General features: G+C 40.2%; 1 protein-coding gene across 2 annotated transcripts in view; it reads left to right on the top strand.

Moving 5' to 3' along the window:
• The window catches only part of LOC134556767 (ubiquitin-conjugating enzyme E2 E2), a 200,471-nt gene that overhangs the window by 167,399 nt on the left and 17,943 nt on the right, over positions 1-15,129 (top strand). For both annotated transcript variants that reach the window (XM_063409067.1, XM_063409057.1), the window contains exon 5: positions 10,104-10,251. In XM_063409067.1, the coding sequence (XP_063265137.1) occupies positions 10,104-10,251 (148 nt within the window). The remainder of the gene's footprint in view (positions 1-10,103; positions 10,252-15,129) is intronic.

Raw genomic sequence — 15,129 nt, 5'->3', positions numbered from 1 at the left:
ACTCATGCAGAGGAGTTGTTCTTCAGCCCAAAAAATTATCTCTGTGTGACCAATTCAGCTTGAGTAGGAGTGATGGAGGGCCAGCCCAGCCTAACTCTGATTTAGCTCTGCAACCAGAAACAAGATTTTTAGAACAGCTCATCTGAGAACTGACAAATTGGCTTTGGCTTTCTGGGAGGCTCTAATCAATTAAGAATATTTCCTTGCCTCCACTGTGAGGAAGCTGCTGTAGCACTGCAGAAACAAGCTGAGCACCTCGTTGGCTGAGTCAGCAAGAAAGCGGGCGGGCTGCGCGATCACCGTTCTCCTCTCAGCTGCATCCTCAGCATCACGTTGGTTTTATGAGGTGTGTCCTAGTTTAGGACAAAATTCCACAACTCCCTCCCCCACCACCGGGTTCGGGAGGAATTTCCTCAGAGGAGAAAGTGGAAAAAACTTGTTTATTGAGAAATAACGAAAAAAAAATCACTCTCCAACACAAGGAAAACAGTCCGAGATGACAAGAAATGTTTTCACCAGTCCAAGAGAGGGTGAGCAGTCTCTGCTGGGGAGGGTGCCAAAGCTTCTTTCAGGTGCAGACTCCGGGGGGTGTTCCCTTGATGTTCCCGAAATCAGGGCCCGAAGCAGGTCCGATGTCTTCAGGGAAGGGAGGAAGGAAAGAAGGGGAAACACAAAAGCAGAAAAATGGCAAAAAAAAAGCAAGCAAAAAGCAGAAAGCAAGAGAGCAAAGCCAGCAAAGCAGCCTAAAGCTAGCAGCAAGCAAGCCAAAAGCAAGCAGCCGGGGGAGGGCTCAGCCACAGACAAAACAAACTGAGAATACGGGAACAGGGGAAAAAAAAAAAAAAAAAAAAAAAACAAACCACGATTTGGGATACAAAGCATGAAAATGTCCTGTCACCCCAGGACAAGGTGCCAGACAGAGGGAAGGTATGGAACACACAAAGTGAGGCATAGATGTGCTGATGAGCTCACTTTCTGCTGGAGGCCAGGTGCTGCTGAGGCTTCAGTCTCGGTCACAAGGTGAGGTTCCGCTTCAGCCCAAAAATACAGCACATCCCTTGTAGTGTAGGGGACTGGAAAAAAGACAAAGCTGCATGTTCAGAGCAGAAACGAATGAAGATGTGTAGATCACCTGCCAAGGAAATAACCTTACATTTTTTCAGTGGCTTAATGACCCCCCCCGACCTTTTTTAGAAATACCTTTGAGATTTCTTTTTCCTGCTAACCATCTTCCTTTCATCCTTAATGGATTCAGACAGTTCCCTGCTTGGCTTTAACAGAGGAAAGCTCTCTCTCTCTATCCCATTGAATACCCCAAAGCTGCTTCTTCAGATTATTGAATGGGATCTAGCCATGCATAGATGTCTCTTGTGAGTGGATGTGTGTGTGTTTATCTGTGGGTGTACGTGTATGATTATATATGTGTATGTTCATGTGTGTTTGAGTAGGGGGTATCACATCTTTTAGTCAGCCTGGTCTGACAGAAAGAATTTCACCTCAATTTCTGTCCTCAGTCCACATAAGAAATCAGTGAATTCCCCAAGTATGCAAGGTTTTGATCTGAGATCTTTAAAATTTAGCCATTAGTACAAACACTGCCACTTTGTGTACACTACGCAACTGAAGGAATGGCAGTAAGTTCATTATCCTGCACACTGTCCCTCTGGAGCAGGAAGCTTTGACAAATCAGGAAGCCATACTGGTCTTTTGTACAGGTGTTTGTAGAAAAATGAATGCTCTTCAAGAGAACTTTACTCCCAGGAATTGTCACTGCAGTGGAGTCTGCATTTTCATCAAGAATAATCTTTATTAATAACTTCTACTCTCATATTTGACTATGTTCAGTCTATTACAGTGTCAATTCAATTTAGCTGTGGCTGATACAATATGGATATGTCTATCATTATCCTAATATTCTGCTAGCTTTATTTTTGAATTTGAGTGATTTATAGAATCTCTTAATCCCAACTCTACAATTAATCTTGCTGGGGACTTTAATTTCAGCTGACTGGAAAATGGTTTATAGGACTTGAAAGCTGCAATATGCTAAATCACTTCTAAATCAAAATTAAAATAACAGAAAACTCTGTTTCCTCCATGTAAATCTCCCATGCCTATCGACTGACTGAAAAACTGTTCTCAGCACTTGAAAATCTTGATGGTTTAAATCAGCTGCTGGGCTGCAAGGGAGGCCTTTTTCCTTTTTAAAGGACAATGCACAATGTCTATAGACTCTGATCTTAATGGCAATATTAAATATCTCATCAGGTTTTTTTATACATAATGGTAATGTAGCAGTGATCTCAATGCACTAAATATCCTTTTGTGGAATTCTTCTCCTGTGGTAGACACTTTCAACCTATTTTGTAAGTTCAACCTCATGTCTGAGGGGCAATTCTTTTTGTTCCTGGCTTCTACTCTACATGTTCATACTTGTTTTATAGGTGATTGGTTGTTAAGGACACTTTTATCTGCAGTTTAATAGAAAAGCAGTGCTTCCAAGAGTAGCTGCAAAAAAAATAAGCATTCCTTGGTATTTCTAACCTGCATCATGAAAATGAAACTTAGAAGGCAGACATGCACTTTAAATTGCTTTTATCACTATTAACACAATTTACACATGAAGCTCTATAACTCCTTACCATTTGATCAACCCCTTTTTACCATCTCTGTAACCCTGATGCAGGCAGGGGTTCAGTCCACCTCCTCTTGCCCCCCTTCCCAGATATTGCCATCATAAGGGTAGCCTTCAAATGCAATGTTCTCCTGTCAGCCTTCTCCCTTACACTCATTTGCCTCGTCATACCTCTCTCCTAGCCTCTGTCACATCCTATTAGCTCCCAGAGCTGTGCTGTGCTGCTCACAGCTCTTTCCAGCTGCCTCCTGCCCTCCCCATCCTCCTCCTCCTGACGGTGTGGCGCTGCCTCCCACGACCCCTTTGCTGTGCCTCCGTGCTCCCTTTTCTTCTCGCCCAGATTTTCTATTTGCATCTTCTTGCTGAGAGCAGCCCAGGAATCCTTCATCCGTGACAATAAATGGAGTTGGCAGGTTTTCCCAGAAAGTGAAGTCTTTGGGTGCTTGGAGGCAGAAATCAGATGCAGGGGAGTCTTTGAGAGGAAGAAGTGGACAACCTGCCAGCGACAGGCCATTGTCAGAGCCAGCAGGATCAGCCCCAGTCCTGCTCTTATGGAGCAGCTCTTTCCAGGCATGTGAGCTGCAGAGTGCAGTTCCCATGCTTGTGAAACAGTGTATTCCAGGGGTCACATCCATGGGATGCCCCAGCCCTGGAGGCATTGAAAGCCAGGCTGGATGGAGCTTTGAGCAGCCCGGTCTAGGAGGAGGTGTCCCTGCCCGTGACAGGAGGGTTGACTGGATGATCCTCGAGGTCCCTTCCAACCAGACCATTCTGTGAGTCTGTGATGTCTTCAGGTGATGCTGAACCAACGTACAGTGGTACAGGGCTCTGGACAGCTCAAACCCAGGTGGCTGCTCAAGAAACTGTAATGTCTCTCAAAATGACAGAATGGGAGTTTTAAAGTGGAGGACATAGATGTGAGCAGAAATATGTTAGACTAAGGAGAGAATGAATAACTATGTTTTTATTATGAATAAATGCAAAATATATATTTGATAAGGCAATACCGTGAAAATCACTGAGACTTTGTTTAATTTATCTGATAATTCTTCTAGTAATTGGCAAATTGAATTGCCAATGATTCTTCTAATGAATAGCCTCCTTATTCATTCTGTTTATAATACACTAATTTATATCAGTAGTTTCTATTGATTTATTTAATCTTGATGCAAACAGCTCTGTCTAACTGAACTCCTCCTGTTTTCCTTACCAAGGCTTAGGTGGTTTATCAGTTCTACCAATTTCCTGTGAATACTCAGTACACTAAGCTCTTTCAGAAGGCCTGCATCTTATGGGGAATATCTTCTGCCTCACAGCATTGGTTTTGATATTGCTTGTCAAATATATTTTCAAAAGACAACTTGTCTTTAACTACATGTGTCAGAAGCTACATAGTTCTGCTGCATCAAGCATGTTTTACTAGTGCATAAAACCCATGTGATCTAAAAATATATAATATGTCAATGTTGTTTCTTGTCCTCTTTTACTCACACACTGATAAATATACACAGATGTGGGAGGAAAAACTTTTATGCACATCATTACTATAAAATGAGAACAGATGAACTGATCAGGACAAAAAATTAGTAGTTCTGAAGTCAGTCTGCCTGGGACTTCTCATGTATGGAGTACCTAAATACCCAAAGGCTGTTGGAATTGTGTGAGGAGGAAGAGGCGCCTGTTTCTTAGAGTGAAGTCTAGGAATAAAGTCTCGTGCCTGGAGCACCATGTAGGAGTACTCTGGTGAACTGAGAGAGGTGTACATGTAGGACAATACAGCCTCCATGCTTTCAAAAGGGAGGTTTTATTTTATAAAAGTTAAATGGCCAGTAAATCTTAAAAAAACCTCACTCTCTATAAAAGAACTGTTTTTGTTGACTTTCCATAGGGAACTACCAATTGTAAGAAAGATTGTGCTGATTATATGAAAATCTTCTTATAAAAACTCATAGTGACTTTGTCAGAGAAAGCTTTTGAAGCTTGGCATATTACCATATTGTTTCTGTTCTGAACAATGCTAACCCAAATTGTAATCCATTTCCCTTGTCCTCTCCTTCTCTTCCTTGTTGTCAGAAAACTTTGTACCGTTTGGGATTTTTTTTTATTTGCCCTCTTGGATACATCAAAGATTATCAAAGGTCCCTTTTTACTTTTTTGGCTGTTAAATCTGTGTGCAAAATGAGTGCATTTATATAATATAGATGCTTAGTGCTGCTATGTTTATTCATTTTTTCCCCTGCAACACTGTTCAATGAGACAGTGTGAGTAGTTACTCAGCTTCATAATTACAATGAATATAATGAATAATTACTCACATTGCATACTGATTCATTTTCAGTAATATTAAAGGTTAACTCATGTGGATGCTATTATATCCATTTAAATTGTTACCACTTTTGGCTAGTGATGTCTTGCATGCTGCATTTTGCCAAAGAAGCACAGCACAGTTTGCAAATCAGACTTCTCTGTAGGTCAAGCAAACGTAATTACAGTTTATTATTTCCTGCTAATGCAGATACCATATATTTCCCTTCAATAAAATAAATCATATCTGTTTTTTACTGAGTAAAATTAGATAATCAAGTGTTTTGAGAACTGGATGAAGTTCATTTCTTGTTGTAAACTTAAAATGTATTCTTAAATAGTGAGCATCATCTGGCCAGTCATATTTTATGCACTTTTTGTGAAAAATCATTAAGTATCTCAACAGTTGTTCATGTGCATACTACAAATCTGTACTGACAAACTGGAAATAGTCCACCCTGTCTTAGAAAGACAGCCTCAGTGCTCATAGATAAATGGATGCACTCTGTAAGAAATTAAAGGGTGCTGATTAATATGAATTAAGGGTGCTGATTAATATGAAGGTTGTTGCATGAACATTGTGTCATTCAGAGCTATATACATTTTTCATTTAGATTGTTTGAGACTATTTTTCTCATATGATTAAAGAGTGTAGGCCCAATCTGGTTTTTATTTTCTCTGTCTGAGCAGACAAATGTATTGCTCATAAAGTCTGGCAAACTGAGATGGGAACAACTTACTCTCTCCTGAGCTCTATGAACATCATCATAAATGGCATCATATTTTTTATATATATATATATATATATATATAAACCCCTTTCTGTATGCAGTACAACTTCTTCCACTTCAGGTAGTGCCACTGCAGTTTTATTAAAGCAGAACTCCTGGGGAATATTTGAGGAATACTGAAATTTCATCTCAGGCAGGCGTGCAGGATTCTATCATTGTAAGAAATGAAAGGTCTTAAAAGGAACTTTACAAAATCGCAGGAATGAGAGCCCTGGGATCTCAGCTCTGCTTCCAGTGTTAGCTGATCAAAAGGAGGTTGTTTTTGTTTATTCTCCTGTTGGCTCTGGGAATCTTTCCTCTCTCCCTGCACAGTCACCAGGCTCCAGTGACTGAGAATCAGGAGGTGAGAGTTTGAACCCAAAAAGGCTGATGAAAGCAGTCCCTGAGGGTGCACTGTTACCCCTGGCATGTAATTTTTAAAACTGGGGAATAATTTCTTCCTCCTGATATGTTTTTGAAGAAGATTTCAACTGCATTCAATGCAGTCTGAAAGTGTGTGAGATGGTGTACCAGCCACCATAGTGACTGTTATGTTTAGACCTCCATGCAGAAGAGAGATAGTAAGTTATTTTAAGACTACATTGTGCTGGAAAACTGGTGTTTAAAATCACTCTGAGATCCAGAAATTACCTGTCTTGCCTTCAGCCTTTAACCAGTTGCCTCCAATCCAAGTGAAATCCATCTTAGTTTCCTCTTCCCAGGTTTTACAGTCTTTTTTCAATCCTAAAACTTACTCAGTGAACAGCCAGCCATAGCTTTGCATGTTTGGCAGTCAGCAGAAGGTAACAGATGAGCTTATTATTGTTTATTTCCAAAAGTGATTGAATATAAATTTCTTATCATTACTTTTTGCAAGTTTGTTTGTAGTGCTCACAGTTTTCAGAAGGTAGTCCTGTTTTTCCCCATTTCCCATAATTTGCATTTTTCTGACCTAAATTTTTATTCAACAAGAATTAGGTATGCTCTTTAAATTCCAGAATGAAAGAAAATAAATCCTTTGAGAACACTTATTGTTCAAGAGAACCCCTAAATTGCTTCTCTATCATTTAATTGTCTGAAGGTGACTTTGCCTGTACACCCACACACTCCTTTGAGCCTCTGCATGGGATTGTTTAGGTGTTTTCATTAGGGGATAAATGGAATTAGGGTCCACCGTTTAAAGGAAACATTTAAGTGACATCAAAGGTAAAAATATGACCATAATAAAGAAAATGCCGTTCCCTTGGAAAGGTATTAACACATGGTTTCTCTCTGCACATATAATAGGAGGATCCTGCATAATCTTATAATGTAGGTATGGTAAGCACAACATCCAGGAAGTTACATGTCAGCATTTCCCACATTGTCAGCAATTTGAGGCAATACATGGATGAGGAAAGCAGTGTGTCATCCCATTTGTACTCTGCTGCCTTGGGGTAAGCACTCTGTCACCTGCCACCTTCAGGCCACTGTTTCCAGCTTGTTAAGGCTGTCATTAATACAGCTTCTTTTGCAACTCTAAACACTGTGTTTTTTTCATTAATTAATGGAACTGATTTTTCAATATTAAAATTAATTAATAAAATATAACATATTGTCATTATAAAATAACTAATATGTGATCATTTAAATAGTTAAAGTGCCTCTGTCTTAGGCATTTTAAAGTGCACTAGCATATTTGGTGAGTTGGTGACACTGTCAGTGGTAAGCAGCAAGCCTTATCTTGCGTTCCTCAATGTCACAGGTTTGATATGTACTCATGGTGAAAAAATGCTATATTTCAGGTCTAAGCATTTTCTAAAAACAGCCTTCCAACTGCAAACAGGTATATTCCCACACACATTTATCCACCAGGTAGCCTGAGATGGCAGTGGAGTGTTGAACAGTTCATGAAAGACATGAACTTCCTCCATTCATCTCAGTGGTCCTGAATCCCACCAATTCCCAATGTCCTTGCTTCAGTGCTTCAGAAGCAGCTGAGGCAGGGAAATGTGTGGCAGTTTCTGTCCTCTCTGCTGGCAGCAAAACAGTTACACTTAAAATACACACTCAAATTGATGACCTTCTCTGAAGCAGGTTGCAAGCTCAGACTGACCTGCCTATAAATATTTTATAATTTAATCTGTGCAATGGATTCAGTGTTTCCTCCACATTCAGTGGGTCCACACAAATCTTATTCTCTGGTGTATTTAGGTGCCACTGAATGAAGTCCTCAAATTTTTCATTGTGCAAGTTTAGGGAAGCACCTTTGTTGAGGTAAAATACTTAGGCTTAAGCTTTATTTCAATGGTGTACTAAAAAGATACATACAATGTTTAAAATAAAGCAGGTGTTTGCCTGAGTCCTAGGACATCCTGCTAGGAAGCATTCACTGATTGACTTCTAACTGAAGTATAGGAGTTCCTTGAGTTAATCTACCTGGGGAATTAATGAGCACCTGCAATTCACAGGATGGTCCTCCACACCATCTCCCTTTCTGGGCACTTTTGACATGCAGTTTCTGTGAGGTAGTTTATGGCTTTTGTGCATTGGTAACCTTCCTTGTTCAAAATAGTTTCCCTTTGTAGACAGACATTTAATTTTAGGACCAAATTATAATTATTTAAATAAATAACTTTTTTGATCTCACAGAAAACTTCTTTCCCTCCAAATGCTGAATGTGCTCCTGTTTCTAATGAGGGGGAGAAAATAGATCATCTGGCTGTAGCATTTGGATTAATTGAGATCATTGTGCTAGAAATATTTTAAATTCTCATAAAAGTCCCAGAAGTGAAGCACTTAGGCTGGAAAACAATAAGCAAAACTACAAGTAAAGGGGAAAATGAAAGAACCTACAAATATGTGGGATATGGAATGGCAAACTGTCAAATTCTATTAATTAGCAATACCTTTAGATATGGAAGCATTTAAAAACTGAAGAACTTGCTTAGTAGGGTTCTTTGGTACAGAGCTCACTGGTGCATGACAATGGGCTCCAAAGCATTTTTCCAGATCTATATGGGAAAGTACTTACAAGAAGAAGTATTTCTTGTTGAATGCAATGTTTTAATGCCATAAATCTACTACCTTTTCTTTCCATTATTTTGTCAAAGCTTCTTGATTTAATCCAAAGGGGCAGAATTTTTCAGTGTGCTAGGGAATTATTTCTTTAAGTATTTTTACACAGGTACTGTGTTGTTTCACTTGTATCCTCTCTTCTGCTTGCTGAGCAGCCCGATAATCCCTCTCAGATCACTGAGATCTCTGACACTGAAGGAAATCAGAGAAGGAGCGTGCCTGTCACCAGTTTGCATGACCCTCCAGACACGGGTTTATCTGTGGTTGGGCAGGGGTGGGTTTGTAAGCACTGCAGCTGACATGAGCTCTGTCCAAGTGGAGTGGAGAGCACAGGCAGCGCTTTGCCTGCTGTTGGCTCCTGCCTGCCCAGCCCCTCTCTTGGCAGGGCTGTTGCTGGTGAGGTACATGGCTGAGATTCTACATCTTAATTCTAGATTTTATCAACATGTCAGTGAAACCATCTGGGTTTGACTTGCCGTTTGGGTAGAACTGGTGGAGAAATTAGTCCTTGATGACCTCTGAGGGGGTTGGGGTTTTTTTCACATTGTCCCTTCTTTTCCAGTAGCCCCAGTATTCATTCTGAACTATGAAGTGAACTTTCATAGCTGAGCTTCTTTTAAAATAAAAAGCCTGTGTCTTCACCTTGAAGAAGAAGGACATTATTCTGGGCAAAAATAATCTCCTTGGTTTTTTACCTGTAGGATCACCTGGAAGACCAGATAAAATAGATACAGAAGTCATCAAAATAAACTACAAAAAAGACCCAAAAGATGTTGGTAAACAATTCTACTGATAAAAATGTAACCTAAAATATGTAAATAAAAGCATTTTGTTTGAGCAGCAGTTCTCAAAAATATGTAATTTCAGTCTTTTCAGGAGTCACTGCTGTGATGCCTCTGCATTTATTTTTTACAGCTTAATCTATTGTGTCAGATGATGAACAGATGAAGACAGTAGAAGAATCTGTCTCATTCTGACTTCCTTCAAAGTGTGATAGATCTGTGGACCTGAGTTATGAACATTGTCCAGGGGCTGGAATAGCTTTTTTTTTTGGCTATATACAAAAAAATGAGATTGATAAGACAAAGGCAGGAGGAAGCTCAGGAAATGTGTCCTGTTCTCAGCCTGTACAAACTGGTTTGACTGCTGGCCACAAGATGCAAGGGGCAGAGTTTATTTCCTTTATTTTGTCTTGCCCAGTCTTTAAACAGCAGTAGCAGAGTAGTGTCATTTCAGCCTAGAAAGCAGAATGTTTGTTCCTATGATTTTTCCTTGCTTAATAGTTGTGTAATTACTGGCTTGAACGCTGTTCCACTGAGACCCACTGTCCTTTCCAGGTAACGTTCCGGACAAGGATCTACCACTGTAACATTAACAGCCAAGGCGTCATCTGCCTGGACATCTTGAAGGACAACTGGAGTCCAGCGTTAACCATTTCTAAAGTTCTCCTCTCCATCTGCTCCCTCCTCACAGACTGTAACCCTGGTAAGACAAATTAACTTTCATGTCCTCGTTCATTCACCGTTCACATTTGGTCAGCTCACCAATATCTGCTCAGTGCTCTGGTTTACTGGTACCTACTGAAAAAACACAAAAAAGTAAATTTTAAATGCCATTCATACAAAGAGTAGAAAAAGAAAGCAGAATTTCAGAAGCTCACGTGCAGTTTTAATATTGGAGAATTTCTTTTTTTTTAATTCAGAAAGTTTGATCAGTAGAAAATACCTTAGTATTCACTAATTTCGATATTACAACCAGGATATTACCACCCAGAAATATTAATGTGTTAATAAATATTGAAAAGGAAAGCTTTCATTTAAATATGCTGATAATGTGGTCTCTGAAAAGAATATTAATAGCACTGACAATGATAGATGCCTACCGCAGGCTCTACAAATAATGAAAATTAGTTCAAATGAGGTTTATTCAATATCTTGGACCGTCAGCATGAGTATTCAAAGCAAGCTGTCATTCTTATTAACTAGCATAGCACTTAACCTCTCCTCTCAGCTCTTTTAGATTTGTTCTATGCCATTGACCACTAGATCTGTAATTTCCTCTTTCTCATACCCTGTTTACCAATACATAATTCTGACTGTAGCCTTGGAAAACCATAATATGTAGAAATTACTAAAGTATCATTGAAGAAAAATTATGTGATGTTTATATGTCATGAGAGTTGTTGCTAGTTTGTTTTTTATTATACAATATTTGTATTTTATTATTCAGTGTTATTTTTAATTTGCCTGAGGGGCTAAAAATTGCTTTGAAAAGGGCAGAATGTGAGATTCTGGCATAATCAGGGGCTGAATCGAAAGCTGTAATAGAATACTGAAATATTTCAAAACTCAAAGGTGAGAGCGGGTGTAAATGTGATTGACTGTTTTTATTTTCATGTGGGTTTGTTGCTGTATAAAACATTGAAACCTGTGGTGTTCCTTTCAGCTAAAAGGTGGAGTGATAGAGTGTTACCATTTTAGGCACATTTATTTCAGGCGGATTGAATGCTCTCTGCTAACGTCTCTGAAAGATTGATTTCTGTTAGTGTTTGGCCAAAAATATGCAGAAGTGTCTGTAGGTAGTCAGGCAGATAGATGACAGAAGTGTACAAAAACCAAATTAATGTTTGTTCATGTGTCTTAGAGATCAGGTAAAGAACTAGAGACACTGCAAAGCTGTGTAGGGATTGAGAAACGGGCAGTAAATACAGGCTTTCTTGTGGTCAACCCTCTTTGGAGGGATACAGTCATCTTGAAAGCTGGACAGTTTCCAGCAGTGATTTGAAATTTAGAAATTCACTACTTTTCCCTTCTCGATCTTAAATCCTTACAGATGGTGTCAAACAACAGTTTTAGCATATCAAGAGGAATACTGAAAACAGTTATCCATACAGTATTATCATGTACAACAAGTCAGCATGTACAACAAGTCCCAAAAATGGGAAGTTCTTCCATTTAGCCTCTTTCAGTTAGCAGCCATAAGCATTGTCCTGACCAAAGTGAATAAAAGAATTTTATGATGTTTCATTTTCAAATCTTCTCTTTAATTATGAAGCAGTTTTGGATTTTGTTTGCTTTGTGGTAAAATTTTCCCTTTTTTTGATGAATTAACACAATTTCTTAATTTGTATCCCAGTCTCACAAGGCACTGATGGCAGATATTTTTGAAGTGCTGAGTCATTTTTGCCTTCCTTGGAAATTGCCTGTTTCGTGTTAGATATTCTTTTTATTTAAAAGTGAACTTTGAATGTTAGTGATGTACAGCAGAAGGCTTGCAGAAATTTACAAGTCCTTACTTTTTATCATATTGCCTAATATGTTGCAGTTGTACTGCTTGTGTCATTATTTTTTGTGATATTTTGTCATTAAAAAATTATTGGTTACTTGCCATCAGATGGATGGATGGATAGAAAGGTATGTCACTGATATATATATCATTGAAATATATCACATATATATATACACACATAAGTAGCTGCAGAAACATGCATATATATTTTTTCCTCTCTGTCAGCTGGGAGTAACTTTCTAATCCCTCAGTCCTCTCTTCATCTACCTAGTCTGCCCCTTTCTAAAGGCAGAAACACAACAGGGGTCTCGATTTGATAAGCAACTTTGAACTCTTTTTTCACCGTTCATCAGCCAGAAGCAGATCAAGTCAGATGGAAAGGCAACATTGAATCCCCCACAAACATAAACACACACAGGATGGGCAAGTCTTCCACCCTGGCCTCTGAAGCAAAGAATCAAGTATCAGTTACCCCCTACTCTTACATTTATGCAAATCTTCATTAGAACAACAAATAGGGGTAAGAATGGCAGCTAATTAACCCTCAGTCATACACAGTGATTAAACGGCGCTGAAGCACAGCTGCAGCTTCATTGGCAAGCGCTGCTATTCTTCTCCAGCAGGCTGAGCAAATGAAAAGAGGTGTTTGCTCCTGCCGCTGCTGTCATTCACACAGTAATCTACAAAAGGCACGGGGAGAGTCTCTTTCCTCCCTGGTTATACATCACTGCCCTTTGTTCCCTATCACTCCAGGCAGGAGCAAGTTTGTCCTTTTTAAACAACTGATACAATCCTTTACACATAAGCTGTCTCAGACCCTTCAGTCCTGAATATTATTAATTGTCTCTGTTTTGCTTGGCACTATCAGCCAGTAAACTGTGTTAATGAAAGGTCTGAATTTTGTAACAGCTGGCTGACTTTTCCATGGGGGAAGGGGTGTTGTAGGGTTTGTGTGTGACTGAGCACGTGTGCATTATCTGGGAGTGCAGGAGAGCCAGAGGGATGGGAGAGATGGTGGGGTACACTAGCCCAGTCCAGGCATTAGTGTTTTTCTTTAAGGTGGTACTCAAGGCCACAGCACGTGTCCCTTTCTACAAATCCAGTCCTGTAAGTACTTTGGCATGTGCATGAGGAACCCCACAGAACCTGGATAGATACACATTCACCTGCATGAAAGTGAGTGAGTGAGTGAGTGAGTGAGTGAGTGAGTGAGTGAGTGAGTGAGTGAGTGAGTGAGTGAGTGAGTGAGTGAGTGAGTGAGTGAGTGAGTGAATGTTTATAGGCTCTGTGCTTGAGTACTGAAAATGCCTGCTTCCAGTGTTGGCTGCTAGGGCTGGCCTGTGTGGGCAGTTGGTTATTGCAGAGTAACTCCATGTGTGGACACTCCTCGCTTTGAAAATGTATTAAGTTACAAGAACCTGTCTTGCATGGACTAAAAGTCAACCATAATTTAAGTGTTCAAGCAGAGCCTGGGGGGTGTAAATTCCCACACTGCCTTAATCCAAAGAGCTTTCAAGTGCAGATGGCCCCTGAGATTTGTGTTTTACTAAGTTCAAAGTGCTAAGCAAATTAATTAATTTTTATAGTTACAGAGCTGATGATGCTATCTGGGTTATTTTTCTCAGAATGTTTATTTTTCTCAGTTGATCATTGCCATCCTGACCCTGCCAAAGTTTCTTGAGCCCCAGGAAAAATATCATTTGCAAAAGCTTCAGAGAAAATAAATTGTAACACTGCAGCACTTTTCTTTGCATGGCTTCCTTCTTCACATTCAAAATCTGAACTTGGCTGGCCTGATTATCCCTGGTGTCTGAACAGTCTTAACATCGAATCATGTCTGCTTAATAACACGCAGCTAAGCCTTGATTAGAACATCAGAACAAAGCCTACCTCTCCCTCACACCAGCCTCTTCCCTTCTGGTGTCATCCTCTGGCTCTGGCTCCTTACCAGTTTTCCCACGTGCAAGTTCCGCGGTCAGTGGTGATTTTATCCCTCAGCTGACATTCTGGAAGCAAATGCTTTGCTGCTGCTCCTGGCCCTCTTCCCTGCGTGCCAGCCGTGCCCCTCTGCGAGCTCCTGCCGTGGGGATGTGCCAGCGGGTGCACACAGAGGATGAGAGTGGCAGGCTGAGATGTGGCCAGCCACAATATTGCTTTCCCACTAACATTAGGCTGAACACTTGGATGGCAGCTGTAGCCAGAGTAACTGCTGAAGGGCTCTACAGAGCCTCACTTGCATTGCTCTTTAGAAACCTCTGCCTGATTGCTAACCTGAACTGACTCACAGGAATTTTATACCCACTTGTTTTTAAGCAAATCTTGTCCTATACCTTAAGTGACCGTTTTCACTCCTGGTGTACTAATGAAGAACCATCTCCTTCCCTTGTTGTCTTTATTTGCTGCACACTACCAGACCTGTGTCTGTGAGCCTCCTTCTGTAAGAGAGGCTGTCTGTTCCCCTGCTCATCCTCACTGCACTCATCCTTCCCGAATGTGCCTGACTCTTGGAGTTCACTGGGGCATGAGGCACAGCTAGAGAGACTAACCTGCTCATCACCGTCATCCAGGTGGAAATGTTTACTGCTCCCTGTTGGATGTGCCTATCTCACTTGGCAGCCCCACTGAAGGTTATTTCTGTCTTAGCCCTGTCATTTTCACTGTTTGTTTGCTTTTTAGCCCAATTGAGTGAAACAGTGGAGAAGGGAAAAGAGGAAAAGGAAAGAGAAAAAAGAAAAAAGGAAAAAGAAGGAAAAAGCTTTTTCTGGAAAGGGCATTAACCTCTGGCAAAGGGTATGCTCAAAAAACTGCCTGCAGTACCCACTTCACTGGGGTCAGCACAAGTTGGTTGTTCCCCTCTCAGATACTTCAGTAACATATTAGTGTAAAGATGCTTGTCTGGTTACCTTTTAAACTCACCAGAAAGGGCAAGGCAGTTTGTTTAGTGTTACATGTAAAGTTTGCTGTGAAGGTGGTTTGAGACTGAAGCATGCCTGTCCTCACAATAGATGTACTTACAAGAGTAAATGAGTAGCACTACATTACTTTGATGTGAGACCCATCAATTTTTATAGTGGT

This window comes from Prinia subflava, chromosome 1, assembly GCF_021018805.1.
Source record: "Prinia subflava isolate CZ2003 ecotype Zambia chromosome 1, Cam_Psub_1.2, whole genome shotgun sequence".
In the NCBI taxonomy this organism is placed as follows: domain Eukaryota; kingdom Metazoa; phylum Chordata; class Aves; order Passeriformes; family Cisticolidae; genus Prinia; species Prinia subflava.
Note: the sequence above shows the minus strand (reverse complement) of the source record. Positions and strands in the feature narration are given on the sequence as shown.